Raw genomic sequence first — 15,139 nt, 5'->3', positions numbered from 1 at the left:
AGTAATGTTGTTGCAACAATTCCTTCTGATTCACAACAAAATGTGATTGAAACGAGAAGTTGTACAATAGACCATTATCATGTTGCGGTCATTTGGATTTTTCCCATTCAAATCAACGTAACCAAAGCGAGGCTGGAAGGAAAAATTGTCTGGTTCCTTTTTGCACAAAAACCATCATCATTTGGTACTGTTGCAACATACAGGGAACATGACTGAAATGGTGGCAGTATGATAAAGGTCCATGAGAAATATTGAAATGATTCTAGACAGCAGACATGAAATGCAATTTAGTGGACTTGTGCAGGATCTGTTTGTATATAAAAGTAATTTTATTGTGTGTTTTTCAGAACATTTCACATTAAAGTCTGGTTTGCTGGACTGTATTACGAAAGTGCCAAAATATCTGAACATATCCTCTCTGAAATTTAGTTTAAACAAGTAAATGTACGTGTAATTTAAGTAGCCGATTACAAGTTACTTGCAGAATATAATGATGTGTGGTTTATATGCATCTATTTGCCTTTATTTTGTGTGCAGTAAGATTTATGTAATTGTTCAATCAGATTTTATATAAATGGAATGTTAATATATTATATAATATGTGATGATGTTAAACAATGCATGATTTTTTTTATAGAAAATTAAAGTATGCAACATTTGTTGTATTCCTGTGAATTTAATACTGGTTTTTCATAATATATATTTTTTTGCTGACAATGTGTTATCCATGTGAAAATCAGTATAAATAATATATGTCATGGCAAGAAAAGCCGTTAAATTTCAAATCAAATAAAAAGATACCAAGTAGACTTATTTGATGTGAATGTTGCTGGAAACTCAATTTGTTTAATTACGCGTTGTAGAACAAAGAAACTTTAAACGAGGGCAGCTTCTGAATGAAATAACACTGAAATAGTTGTATTTGCAATAGGTGTCAATGTAGCATTGTTTTTTATTACAATGAAATGTGTAATTTTACAGTAATTTTTATTGTTTAATAACTAGACTTCACAATATGAAGAAATATATTTTTTTGTTGCTACCCAGCCATGATATTGTGCCATCTTTTTTACGCAGCAATTAAGGTTTTGTTACTTGATTCTAGTATGTATACTTTGTATCAGCAGTGACTGAATGAAGCTAAATCTTTTGGAACAGAACATTGCATATGATGGCTCGATGACATAATTATTGCATTCCCCCCCCCCCCCCCCCCCCCCTCCCCGGATTTCTCCATGCCGTTTTGCATAAATTAAAGTTTGTCCGGTGACGTCATCTTTCCATACAATTTCCAAAACACATCGGCACGTAAACAGCCGTATATTTTTTGTCGTTTGACCTTTGAACCGGAACAACCATTAGTAAAATAAACTTGTTAATCACACCATGGAGCTATCACTGTGTTTTTCCACGGCAAGAAAATGAGAAAATCTCGAGGAGTTTGTGCCATTCAGTATTGCATGATCAAGTTCTCGACATTTAGAATTAAGAGTGGGTCGTTACAGTGTATAAGTGTTGTGATTTAGATTCATATCAGCAGCAGAAACAACTCGAAGTCGAACTTGGGAATGGGAGACGGTGCGGTGGACGGCTAGCTTGGCCTTGGCACAGTTGACTGTAGTGACAGGCCTACTGCACGGTCGTGTACGTGTGAAGGTGTGGCAACGAGGCGCGGGAGGTCGAGAAAATAAATAATTACAAGTTAGTTTCATTGTTTAGCCTGTAAAGCCTGAAGTAAAGTGAGTATTTTGGGAACGAATGTGGCATCCTGACGCCATTTTTAAAGGAAAGATTTCCATATACGAAGTTCACTCAACACTCTGTGTACAAACCCTATGAGAGTGGACTGAAAACTTCTAAGTGTTTTCTAAGAAAATGCTTGTATTTTCTCACTGCTCAAATTGACTTTGATGACATGAAATTGCTATCTGGGGGCTTGTTAGTCAATACAGAGGAAAATTAGTGAACTTCGCATATGGTAATCTTGCCTTTTTAAAATCATAATCCATATAAAAAATTATACAATTAAAAATTAGGAAAAAATGTTGCAACTTGATTCATAGACATGATAGACATTGATGCCACTTTTTTCGTCATATATCATCTCAATTAGTCCGAGTAACTTGGACCCAACTTATTGCCGTTTTAACATTCGGACATGGTCTGGTGATCAGGTGATGTCTGAATGTTAAAAATGATGAGAAGACATGAGGACTGAGGAACATCCATGACATCTGGGACTGAGAAACATTTCCAATTTTGTTAGGAAATACTTGAAGACTTTGTACACAAACGCTGAAGACGCTATCGCCAGACCATGTCCGATCTGAATGTTAAAAGGTGATAAGTTGGGTCCAAGTTACTCGGACTAGGTCATGGCCATGATGGCTGGGCAGTGGGGGATGAAATTAGACCCAGTAACCTATAACTGGGGTGCTAGAACTGTTACGCCCCAACTATCGCATCGGTCCCAACTATAGTTGGGACTGTCCCAACTATAGTGCGGCAGTTGGGTCGGCCCAACTATAGTTGGGACTGGAGTTGCGCCGGATGCTTCATGCTTGAGATAGATCTTGTTGGATTAAATGTTCCGCGGCGCTGGCACCGTGTATTCGTCGTGCATGCGTGCCGCAAGGCTGGCCGGTCACGTGGCACTGCCTAGTTGGATGAGTTGTCCAGCTGCTGGGTTTATTGTCCAGCAACATTTTCAAAGATTGCCATGGCCGGCCAACTATAGATGGGCCCCACCCATAGCTAGTGTCAAAGGTCCCAAGTAAAGTCCAACATGTAACAGAGCTGTAGGGAATGTTTTATAGTCGTACATCAATGTAAACTATAGTTGGGACCGCCAAATAAATATATTGCGGTGGCCCAACTACAGATGGTCCCCACCCATAGATAATTTCATTGGTCCCAAGTAAAGTCAGATGTGTATTAGAGTTGTAGGGAATGTTTTATAATCATACAACAATGTACACTATAGTTGGGACCGCAAAATAAAAAGATTGGGGTGGCCCAACTATAGATTCGCCCCATCAATAGCTAATTTCAGTGGTCCCCAGTAAAGTCGGACGTGTATCAGAGCTGTAGGGAACGTTTTATAGTTGTACATCAATTAAACTATAGTTGGGACACCGCAAAATAAAAAGATCGGGGTGGCCCAGCGGGAAAACTTACAGTTGGGACCGTCCCAACAATAGTTGGGACAGGCCCAACTATAGTTGGGCCAGCCCAACTGTGGAACTACAGTTGGGACAGGCCCAACTGTAGTTGGGACCGATGCGATAGTTGGGGCGTAACAGAACTAAGAAGTTGAACTCTCTTTTTTCCAAATTGTATCTTTGTCGTACTAGCTTGGAAAGTCCAGAGCTAGCCTGGGCAAAGACTCATTAGATTAGATTAGATTAGATTTCTTTATTGTCATGCTCAAAATTACATGAAACTTCATTTCCCAGTGTACAATTAAAAATATGTGTACATCCAATAATTTAAAAAATACACAAAACATGACAAGACCAAAATATATCATAGCATGTACATATATACAAAAACACAGTTACTACTATACAATCATAAAAACTCTAAGAGCAGTAAAGTAGGATTTCGGGCTGTGGGGTGATTAGGGAAGGAAATGAAGAAAAATAGGACGGGACAGGATGGAAACAGCTGGGTCTGGCAATGTGCAACATGTATAGGGCAGGGTATGATTGAGGGGTAGAGAGGGGTGAGAAGGGAAAACGGGAGGAGAGCATGGAAAGAGAGGGTAGGATAAGGGAAACATTGGAACAGGGTAGGGCAGTGTAGGGAGGGGCAGGGCTGAGTAGAGTTGGGTATGGAATAACTGAGTTATAAAACACAGCTAAAAGCAACTTATCTTAATCTAGGACATTTGAATGAAATAAAAACCACAAGCCGTAGGGATAAAAAACTATCTGGTGAATGTTGAGTTAAAAATCTGAATAGCCCATGGTAAAAATGAAGATTTGAACCTGTTTGTTTTGAGACTCAATTGACGTACTCTGCCAGATCGATTGCAAGTAATAAAAGGGTTGAGGGGGTGACTTGTATCCGAGAGAATGCTGTTAAATTTGGTGATAAGATGATTCATGACATTTCTAAATGTTCTTTCCCATGTGAGGATGAGCCTTAGAGCTGGATTTTCCAAGCTAGGGTCGGTTGCACTAGACTAGTACGACCAACCAAAGAAAGACAAAGTTCGAAAAATGAGAGTTGACAACTGACCAAAGACAAAAGGATGAAATAAATAAATAAGAACAATGCAAGGCTAGAAAAAAATACACATCAACTGTGCCCATTTTTTAGAAATAATTACAAACCTTAAAAGTTTACCGTCATTGATGCTCAATTTATAACTAGTCTTTGCAAATTAGTAGAAAAATGGGACCTGGAAACTTGTCAAAATTTGTTTGGATATTGTTCAAAAATATGCATTTTCACTGCTTTGTATACAAAGTTGCATTTGACTATGTATTTCACCAATCACGCGATCTGCTATTTAAGTTCAAAATTAATTTCCTAAATAATTCTCTCTTTACTTCCCGAAATGAACTACTGGATGCCCTATGTATTTTTTCCCCATTAAAAATGTATCAATAATGTGTATTTTGTTTGTAATTTCCTCTTGCAAGACTTTGATTTAAAGATGGCGGATGTCGGAGACGTTAACATGATGTTACTGGGTCAGTCAATTCCTGCTACGAAGGTGGAGCTTACTGTTTCATGCAGGTGGGTGAGGTTTAATTTCCTTAACCTAAAGGCAGGTTCATATTTCATGCGAACGCGATGGGAATTTGACGTCACGAAGCATTCGCTGCAAAATTCGCGAGAGTTGAAAAAAAACTTGCCCTGACATCACAAATTCACGTCACACTCACTTTTGTGCAGAGTTTGAACCTGCCTTTACTCCCCAGGCAAAAAATCCTCCAACTGCCTCCATGTAAAATAGCATAAGCCATTTCACAGATACCAACATCTTGCTTGAAATCGTGATTGCAAAATGGCTCGGGGAGGGGGGGGGACGCTCATGTGACCCAGACTGAAAATCCGTAACGTAAAAGGCATCATGAGGAGGTCAGAGCTGTTCTAAAAATCTTCTTTTTTTCAGTGAAAAGAACACAACTTTGGATATAGAGATTTAAAAATTGATAAATGGGAGATTGAGCTGTCCGTGGGTGCAACAGTTATTAGAAACATACCCCACATGCAACGGCACTAAGCTCGAAAAGGGAAAATCGATCGCGAAAAAGTAGTCACGTGACCGCACATGTAATTAACGCTGCCGAAAATTTGGTATCGCACTTCCGATCCGGACACTCTTCATGTACTGCTCATGTGTGCATTCTGTCGTGGGTTTTGAATAAATTGGATACAGGAATTTAATGACCACGACTCAAAACTTTTACTGCTGTTTTTTCGAAAAACTTCCGCTCAGACCTGAACAAGGTTAAACTCATCAAGGAAATGGCACGGTAATTACCAGAAGCGGAATTTTTTTTGGCAATTAAAGTAGTCAAGTCCATCACAAATCCATGCAAGTCCATCACAAGTCCTCCAGTCCCAATTCAACTCACAAGCTATTCAAATGAGCTTTAGACAAAGGCATTCCTTTGTTATTGTTCATACACTGTTACCTGTGGCCCATCAGGCTGGCGTTGATCTCCGGTTAAAGTAGCATGAAACGACTGAGAATATAATTCCCCCTGGATGGGATGCTAGTCCATCGCAGATTACTCCTCAGCTAATGCCGGTACCCATTTATACTCCTGGGTGGAGAGAGGCAACTGGGGGTGAAGTGGCTTGCCCAAGGACACAACATATGACCAGCAGCTGGATTCAAACCCCTGACCCTCTGATCACGAGTCACGAACCCTAACCACTAGGCCACACTCCCCACTTTGACATAGGTAACGCTAGAAGTAACACTAAATGTCAATTTTTCTTAGTTTAATTCTTACCAAATTTGATGAGACGTGCTTGTTTTCAGTCTTGAAAAGCGCTCCATATACCTTGATTGCTGAACTGTTAACATTTTTTTTTTTTTTCACTAACAAAAAATATGATTTTTGTACAGGGGCCTTTTGAATAAAGATGTTATTTCTGAGTCTGATCCCGGTAAGATTTCCTTGAACTTTTTTGCCCCCCTCAAACTTTCTACTGACGACTCTTCAACACTCCTAAACATAATGCGTGCTTCGCTTTTTTGCTTGCTATAGCAAAATCATTCATGAATAATGGCTTTTTTTAATTTTTATTTATTTTCTTGTTTTGGTGACAGAAAATTGCTGGACATGGATACATTTTCGAAATCAGATCCGTGTAAGTTATTTTAATTGTTTTTTTTTTATGTTTTTTTATTTTGTAAAGATAAGAAAACAAAGATAAATCTTTTTTTTTATATCAAAACTAACAAAATTAATGTAAAAAGTTTCAAAGTGAAGCTCATTATGTACTCAGGGGTGTTGAGTGTCGCTAATATTTTTTTTTAAATTTCTGTTAATTGCTGTGTTTAGATATTGAGAGAATATTGATATGCATCAAGTGATCTTAGATGATGTTATGTTTGAATTTTTCTTTTGAAAGTGAGCAAAATAGGGTTAAGTTATAAATACCATTGCAGTGTGTATTGAGAGTTTAAACTGTCCAGAACTGATTTTACACAAACTGTTGAAATAACCAATAACATTTGATTGTAAATGTACCGGTTTTCAAATTTCTGTTCTAGTTTGCCTCAAAATAAATCGTTCCAAGTGAGACTTATTATTTTTTACAAAATGACCTTCCAAACTAATTATATCTTGTTCTTTTGCTGGTTAATTCGATGTTGATTTATATTTTCTTGCAGTATGTGTGATGTACATTCAAACTACGGGAAGCGAAACTTACAAAGAGGTGCGTTCATATTTTGTACCGAGCATTTGGCATGAATCCCTGTACTACCCCAAACTGCCCTGCCATTTACTCTCTTTACCAGCCCAGACCCCAGTATCTGTTACTCCCTGTACTGTTCAAAAGTAAACACCAAGCACTCAGTGGTTGTGTGGAATCATCAGAGAATTCATGTAATGTATAACAATGTAAATACAATGTAGTACAATGTAGTACAATGTAGTACAAGGTTGATGAATGGGTGCCCCCCAGGTGTTATTGTTATACATGTCATTTATCACAACCAGATAAACTCCCTTGGGTTTTGTTTTTTTGTGAATCCAATGATGTTCATTAAAGGGAAGATACAACATTTGCAAACAGCAAAAAACGAAATGATCAGATTATCACGAAATAAATTACTGGATTGTTAGGGAACGACAGTCTAAAGCATCCTGTAAAATTGTGGCTCCTGGTGTGCTGACATTTTCAAGAAAATTTGTATTTTTCCCAATGCTGGTCGGCCGACAAGCATTGGAGAAAACTGGCTTTTTTTTCAAAAACTGCTCCTAATTTGTTGTATTTACATAAATGTAGTTATTCCGCACTGATTTTCTTTGCAATTGATTACACACCTGTGAAGGGGTACAAGCCTGCTAGACTGATTCTGTGACCTTACAATTCCCAAAGTCTATAACTTGCTCCGTTTCATCTTGAGTGGGGTCAGAGAACCTGACTACAAAACATGATTGGTTTTCTTGGTTTTTCTGGCATCTACTACCAGCCCAAAACGTGAAACAAGTCAGTTTAACAATATTTGCTAAAACATACTAATCCTCCAAATTTCTGAAAATTGCAGCAAAAGCAAATGTTGTACATTCCTTTTAAACTACAGGGAATGCCTAAAGATGATAACAGTTTACTGCCTGAAATGTAATATTGAAGCCAATGAAAAGTTTTGAATTAGTAGACTAATTAATGCCTCATCTATAAAATGTCTTGGCTACGGCTTATCATTACACATACATCTATGGGAGTGGCTTTTAGCCTCTTCCCATAAACATGTGCATTACTGTTAGCCATAGCCACATAATTTAGACTCGACCTTATCGTTTATTTTCTATTTCTTCCTGACAGTATGGGAGGTCGGAGGTCATCATGAACACGCTCAACCCAGACTTTGTCAAGAAGTTTGTCATTGATTACTTCTTTGAGGAAGTACAGAAATTAAAATTTGAATTGTAAGTATTTTTTGTTGATGTGGACATTGATGATAACCCTCCTGCTGTCTGAACAGTCACAGAGGGTAAAAAAAATCAATCCTCTTCCCCTGCCATACTTTTATACACAGTCTAGTCACCAACAGTCAGATCACGCATGCAATAAGCACTGCGACTAGTCAAATTCCATCAGCAGATAAAAGCAGGCAATCTGTAGCTGTTTTATCAATCTACTGTTATGTCAAGGCTACATACAGCTTGGTATGTAACAGCCGATCAATCTTGCTTTATGTAGCCAAGTAGCTCTTAGGCCAAAAAAAAAAAGTCTCCGGTTTCTGGTATGCGCGCGCGTCGCCGTAGCCATGCGCGTCGGCAAAATGAAAAAGTTTTTTTTTCAATGAAAGATGATGTCTCAAAACCGCCAAACTCACTGGTTTGACTGGAATCCTGCTGCTGCACAATTTTAACGTGTTTTTAGATTGGGTTATGGTCGAGAATAAGCTTTATGTGGCCTCTCTGGACTCCCATAATATTTGCAGTAAGTTTAGTCGGGCACCATTTGCAGTCATTAGCCGACATTTGAAGCAAAAAAATCAGGTAAAAAAAAAAAAGCCGCGTCGCCGCACCACTTTTTGGGCAAGCTCCATACCAGAAACCAGAGACTTTTTTTTTGGCCTTAGCTGTAAAAAAAAAAATTTGGATGGCTTTGTTGAATTTGCCAGCCAGAGAGGGGGGGGGGGGGTTATCGATTACGGCTTGTGAATTCAACATTATCTAACAGCTGGGATTTCTCTGATATCTGGACTGCAGCAGATACAGAAGTTTCTGAGCCGGCTTTACACTTTGCTGTGTTGTTGGATTCTGTTGGATTCAGTAAGCTTCAACCATTTCAATAAAAGATGCTTTGCTCCAATCCAATTAAAGTCAGTCTTGTTTCATTTCAGTTACAAGTGTTTTTTTATTTAATTTCCAGATACGACGTAGATTCCAAAAGCCAAAATTTAAAGAAACATGTAAGTTTTCAATTCCAAAATTCCCCTTTCATCTGAAAAAAAATATTTATGGATCTTCATAAAGTAAAGTAAAATTGGTGTTAAAGATGTATGTTAAAAGGGTACTGCGTCCTGAAATCCCCGATTGTTTACTTATACTATTTCAAACATCTGGTCGAAAGGAAACCAACCTAATGTCTTACCGTTCCCAAGAAAAGAACAAAAACCTGGCTGTTTACATCAGACACGACGGAGCACGCATACATTTTTCCTGTCGTTTTCATTCAATGTACGATACACGTTGTGTGTGTCACAAAAATATTACACACAGCACCAATGCACAAATGCGGTTTTTACACGTCCGCAAGAGGCAAACAATTTACGGCTGAATTCACAACTAGCACGAACAGCCCGATATTTAGGGGTCACAAAAGTAGACCCCGAAATTCATTTTCACATAGAACACAAAAACGTCCAGTTAAGTTTTTAAAGGATGGTTGTGTGCATGTTTATATCTTACTTTCAATTGTTCTTTCGTATTAACATCATTTCGTTCAAAGCGCATTTTGTAGCCCAATTGAGCATTTTCCACGATGCAGTATCCCTTTAAGACATTTCTGTGTTACTTATTTGAGACATCTTATTTGTTATCATTCAGGATTTCTTGGGTAAGTTATTCTGTACTCTGGGAGAGATCATGGGCTCATCTGGATGCAAACTCAAGAAACCACTGAGGTAAGTCAAAACGAAATCGATTTGATCAACAAGTCAATCATCAAAGGCCCACCTATGTTTGTCAAATTTAGATTTTGAGCACTTTTTTGCTTCAAACGAAAAAAAAATCACAAATGATATACACTACCTGTAACAAACTGCTTTTTAGGTGAAGCAAATTATAAGTATTTAATAAATATATCAGCTGTGGTAATAGTCAATCCATGTTATTACATTTTTATTAGAAAGAATAGTTACTTTTGAAAAAATAAGAAAGGAATTTTTTTCATATCTGAACTTATTTTTTTATACAGTGGGCCAGCCAAGAACAGTGGGTCTATCATCATCAAGGGAGAGGAGATGAGCGATTGTAGGGTGAGAAACACATTTCTTTAACATTACAAAACCCTCTTTTTTTTGTCAAAAGCTGCCGGCAAAGCTTTCATGAGTTGATATTCGGTGTCTCTTATACTTATTCTTCTTTTGTGTTCAACCCTAACTGCCCTGAATCCTTCAAAATCCTCTTTGCCAAAGTGGAGGAATTTGGAGGATTGAGGTTACATGGCAAAAATGCATTAATGATTTCGTAGGATGCACTTTGTCGAGGTCTTGGGCTGGATTTTTGCTCAGCCATGCATAAATACAGGCCTGGATTATGCTTGAAATCCTCCCTACTGCTCCAGGATGTCACTGGCCAAGCCTCAACATATTGACAGTCACTGCCGCAGGATTTTGCAGGATTCAGGCAGTGGTCACCCCTCCAAGTATCACATTCAAGAAATAATGGAGTAATTTGCAGGATTGAGGCTATATGCTTTTTTCCAGGAGGCCAATAGGAGGATTTTGCAGGATTGAAGCTACATTCTAGCAAAAAAGCCTAGGGAGTTGGGGTTAAAGGTTAAAAAAAATTATGTCGACTGCAGCCAAGCCAAAGCTTTCAGTAATTTTGTGGGAGAAATGGAAGTAAAGTTTTATGACCACTTTATCTGTGTCTACTAGTATTCTCGTTTGTCTTCTGTTGTTTCACTGTGATATTTCTGTGCTTTTTGTCACTTCGCCCGTAGGATTTGATGACCATGCAGTTCAAAGGAGAGCACTTGGATAAGAAGGATTTCCTGGGCAAGTCGGATCCTTTCCTGGTCTTCCACAGATGCAACGAAGATGGAACGTAAGTTTGTTTGCCGACTGATAAGTATTTCTAACAAAAGCTTCACCTCGCCTGGGCAGAAAAGGTTGATTATTTTGGAAGATATCTCTTCTAAACAACTTTCTGTATTGGGAGTTAGGCCGATTCCAAATTATTAGGCTGTGGCCGGCTATAGCACACTGGTCTATGGGAAGTGGTTTTAGCCACTTAATAATAATACTAATTGTGCTTATATAGCGCTTTCCATCGTATCAATAATCTCAAAGCGCTTTACAATTATTACCCCGTTCATCAGGCCATGGGACCACGCGGCAGCCGATATCAGCGCTCAATCGGTCCTTGACCCTCACAGGTACCCATTTATAATCCTGGGTGGAGAGAGGCAATTGTAGTTAAGTGTTTTGCCCAAGGGCACAAACGCCATGTTCCTGGCAGGGTTTGAACCCACGCACCTTCGTACAGGAGTCAAACACAGTAACCACTGGACCATGGTGTTCTACACTTGCCATAGGTGCATGGCCATAGCCATATAATATCGATGCAGCAAACTTATGACCCAAGGTCAATACCGTAAATGGTCCTTGGAGCACTTTTAAGCTTAAAGGGGGCCTCAGGTCGACCTTCGATTTGCTTGGGCTGTGACAGAACCATCGGCATCAAGCACTAAAAGAGGTAATGCTCATATCACAAAACTGAGAAATCATGTGATTCTCGTGGAACAAGCTACACCTCGACACAGAGTAATTGCACAAAATTGGCGACTGATTTGTTCCTGACGGTCGTGGCTCAAGCACAGCTTGATCCTGGAAAGTCAGTTGCTGACTGTTCTGTGTCGTCGCAAGCAAGGTCGACCTGAGGGCGGCCTAAAGATTTTAAATCATGTTAATTGTATGAAGGAATGTTTTTGCATCAGGGAGATGTTAATTCAATATTTGGTTTTGTCCTTCAGCGAAGTAATTTCATAAATTCTTAATACTCAGTGTTGTCCGATGGCCTGCAAGAAAAAGAACTCACAAGCTTACTCAGGTGGGACTGAACCCAGGACCTCCTGCTTACTAGTGCAAATGTTTTTATTGTTTCATCGTATTGTTCGGTTCCAGTTTCACCATCTGCCACAAGACTGAGGTCATTAAGAACACGCTCAACCCCAACTGGAAGCCGTTTAACATCATGTTGAGGGCGCTCTGTAACGCCGATCACGACAGAACCATCAAGGTGGAGTGCTTCGACTGGAATCGCGACGGCAGGTTAGTCAGTTTCGGCAGGTTCAAATCCTGCCTTGGGCATTTTTCTCCTCCTAATTTAAAGAAATCTCCACTTTACTTTAGACCCTGCTGAATCCAACAGGATCCAACTATGTCACATACCCGATGGAGCCTGTTGGATTGAGCAGTTAACCCCTTGTGTACATTCCTCATGCAAAATGTTGGATTCAGCAGGCAACTGAACCGCATTATAACGCATTGTTGGACTCCGTTGGATTCAGCAGACAACTGAAAATGAGGCACAGTGGATTGAACAGGAAAGGCCGGTTGGACTCTGTTGGATTTAGCAGTTGAGTCCTGGGGAAGTACTAGGGGGTTACGGTTAAAGAAATCATAAAGTTAAAAGTAAATTTTACTTAAAGTTGATGTAAACATTTTTTTTTTAGACATAGAAGCTTTAGTGACCAAATATTTTTTTGTTTAAATATTTAATTGTTGAAGTCAAACTTCAAGAATAGTCATTGGCACAATGAACAGGGGTAATAATGATGTCATTCAAATTGTGCCGTTATTGGTGAACACTGGTGTATGGTAAACACACATTGTAACCTTTTTGATTCTTCATTTGTTTTTAACATCAAATAATAGCTAGTTTTTTCCTCTAACTTTTGACAGTCATGACCTAATTGGAGTATTTGAAACCAACACGAGAGAGCTGTCTAGAGGGCCTTGTCTCACCAACAATTATCAGGTAAGGTCATCAAACTAGAAGTACATGCATGACAGGTCTCAACAAAATCAGAACTTGAGGGAAGGGGGGGGGGGGAGTGGGGATTGACATAAACTACTTAGATTTAAGGTGTATAGTAGACAGGCGGTATAATGAACTAAGCACCGTCATTATATCGATTTTACTCGATAATTCGATATTATTTTGATATCGATATCCCTGATAGCAATTTTTTAATCATACCAACATTTTGACATTTTAAATAACGAGGAATGATATAAAAAAAAATCGAAAATGTGTCAGATTATTGTCAAAATATATCTCCCGTCTGTGCTTTTACTTTGTGCTTAACCTTTGCTGTATAATGAAATAAAAGTAGGCAGCAACCTGTTCTCTTGACTCAAAATAAAAACATTGCGAAATGCCAAGCTTGTGCTCTGTGTTCGCTGGAATTCGTGGTCTCCCCAATGTAAACCCTCAAAAGAAACCGGCCGTTCTGGACAAACTCTCAGTGCTGAGATTTGTTTTAAAATTCTGATATCGACGGTGGTTATAATGAACGCTGCTATGCAGAGCATTGGATTAAACTAAAAATCTTGAAATGTAGATGCCAATTTCCTCTTGTCAGCTTTTGTGTTTTTAAATTTTCATGTAGGACATTAAAAATTATAGGAACACTGGAGAGAGTCTATAAAGTCTTGAATTTTTCTGCTTTTGTAACTTTCCAACATCATGGCTGAATCAGTGTGGTAAGGGATCAGAAACCTGTTTGTTTTTCTAGAAACTGACAAGTTTTCCCGTCAGTAATTTACAGTGTTGTAGTCAAAAGCCATCACATGTCCTTTCACAAGTCCAGTCACAAGTAACTGGGGATGAACAATAACAAAGCAATGCCATTGCCACAGTTCATTCTGAACTACTTTTGACTCGACTTGGGACTGGAGGACTTGTGATGGACGCGACTACAACGCTGGTAAGTTGTGCATTGGAACGGTCCGCTATAAAAGATTCAGTTGTTGATTTGCATCTTTTTCCTCTTTCCTCCAGTTGATCCATCCCAAGAAGCAAGCCAAGAAGAAAGGTTATCGCAACTCTGGTCTGATCACTCTCTTGAGCTGTAAGACTGAACCACAGTACACTTTCTTGGATTACATCCGGGGAGGTTGCCAGCTGAGTTTTACCGTCGCGATCGACTTCACCGCTTCAAACGGTATGCCTGTCATTACTGTTGAAATAGTTACTTATAAATACCTAAGACAATTTACACATTCCTATTGGTCGAGAGCCCGTCATGTGGCCGGTTTTAAACGGTTGATAAAGACATGGCTAGCTGGTCTTAAAACACTTTTCCAGTGTCACATGAAATTTGGACTCCCATGAAATCCGGTGCCTTTTAACGTTTCATTGGTTGAACGTTCACATTCCTCACGTGTGCATGCGCAATACTACCAGTGAATCAGTATTTCATGGTCCGAAATCCACACTACACCAGCCCAGCTGCATTTGGCGCGACAACGCGCAGTACGCGCGGCGCGCACGCCAATGTCCTTGTAAGGTAACGAGCTGTGTAAGCCTGGGCGACTAGTGTGACTAGTTGCAAAGTCGCCAATACCAAAAGGTATTGGTGGTCACGACTATCGATTTTCAGATAGTCGAGTAGTCGTCATGCGGCGACTATTGTCCTGCGAGTCGCGACTAGTGCGCCGCGGCAATAGTTTGCACCGCGACTATTGTGATGCGACTATTAACCTGCCCTGCAGTGCACTACGCAGCGCTCAAATTCTGAGCGACTAGTCACTATACTGTTCACCGGGCGCACGTACGTACGTAGAGAGACACACACACACAGTACTTACAGTTTCAACGAAACACCACACACACAACACGAAACACTCACAGAACGGTACATGTACATGTACATCGTTCCTGTACAATACATTGCGATCGATAGTGCGTGCACACAGCTCAGGTCATTGGGGCCGGGGTCACTCATGAACGATGACTGGCGCACGTGTTGAACGATACACACAGAGTCACATATAAACTCGGCGCACATGAATGCCGTACATGACGAAATGACGATTAACAGTACACACAAAACAATGTAGGCCTACACGTACGTACATACATGTAATGTCTCCTTGGTTGCATTGGAGCTCCATGATTCTATTCTACCCACGAGTCACATGGCATGGCACATCCGGAACTCAGGTATTCCCGCTCCGGTCAGCATTTCGACAAGTTGT

General features: G+C 39.6%; 1 protein-coding gene across 5 annotated transcripts in view; it reads left to right on the top strand.

Annotated features, from left to right (window-relative positions):
• The first annotated feature begins 1,678 nt into the window (after positions 1 to 1,678).
• LOC119737269 (copine-8-like) overlaps positions 1,679 to 15,139 on the top strand; it is a 41,692-nt gene continuing 28,231 nt past the window's right edge. Inside the window, exons 1-12 of one of the 5 annotated variants that reach the window (XM_038211470.1) lie at positions 1,679 to 1,701; positions 4,650 to 4,746; positions 6,296 to 6,336; positions 6,863 to 6,909; positions 8,023 to 8,126; positions 9,079 to 9,118; positions 9,756 to 9,832; positions 10,126 to 10,186; positions 10,876 to 10,979; positions 12,059 to 12,205; positions 12,839 to 12,914; positions 13,941 to 14,103. In XM_038211470.1, coding sequence (XP_038067398.1) covers positions 4,664 to 4,746; positions 6,296 to 6,336; positions 6,863 to 6,909; positions 8,023 to 8,126; positions 9,079 to 9,118; positions 9,756 to 9,832; positions 10,126 to 10,186; positions 10,876 to 10,979; positions 12,059 to 12,205; positions 12,839 to 12,914; positions 13,941 to 14,103 — 943 coding nt within the window. In that variant the 5' untranslated portion in view covers positions 1,679 to 1,701; positions 4,650 to 4,663. Of the gene's footprint in view, positions 1,740 to 4,649; positions 4,747 to 6,091; positions 6,133 to 6,295; positions 6,337 to 6,862; positions 6,910 to 8,022; positions 8,127 to 9,078; positions 9,119 to 9,755; positions 9,833 to 10,125; positions 10,187 to 10,875; positions 10,980 to 12,058; positions 12,206 to 12,838; positions 12,915 to 13,940; positions 14,104 to 15,139 lie in introns of those variants that run through there. The other 4 variants (XM_038211472.1, XM_038211469.1, XM_038211471.1 and 1 more) reach the window with 4 other exon arrangements.

This window comes from Patiria miniata, unplaced genomic scaffold, assembly GCF_015706575.1.
Source record: "Patiria miniata isolate m_02_andy unplaced genomic scaffold, ASM1570657v1 HiC_scaffold_3, whole genome shotgun sequence".
Taxonomy (NCBI): domain Eukaryota; kingdom Metazoa; phylum Echinodermata; class Asteroidea; order Valvatida; family Asterinidae; genus Patiria; species Patiria miniata.
This window is presented reverse-complemented; position numbering and strand designations above follow the sequence as displayed.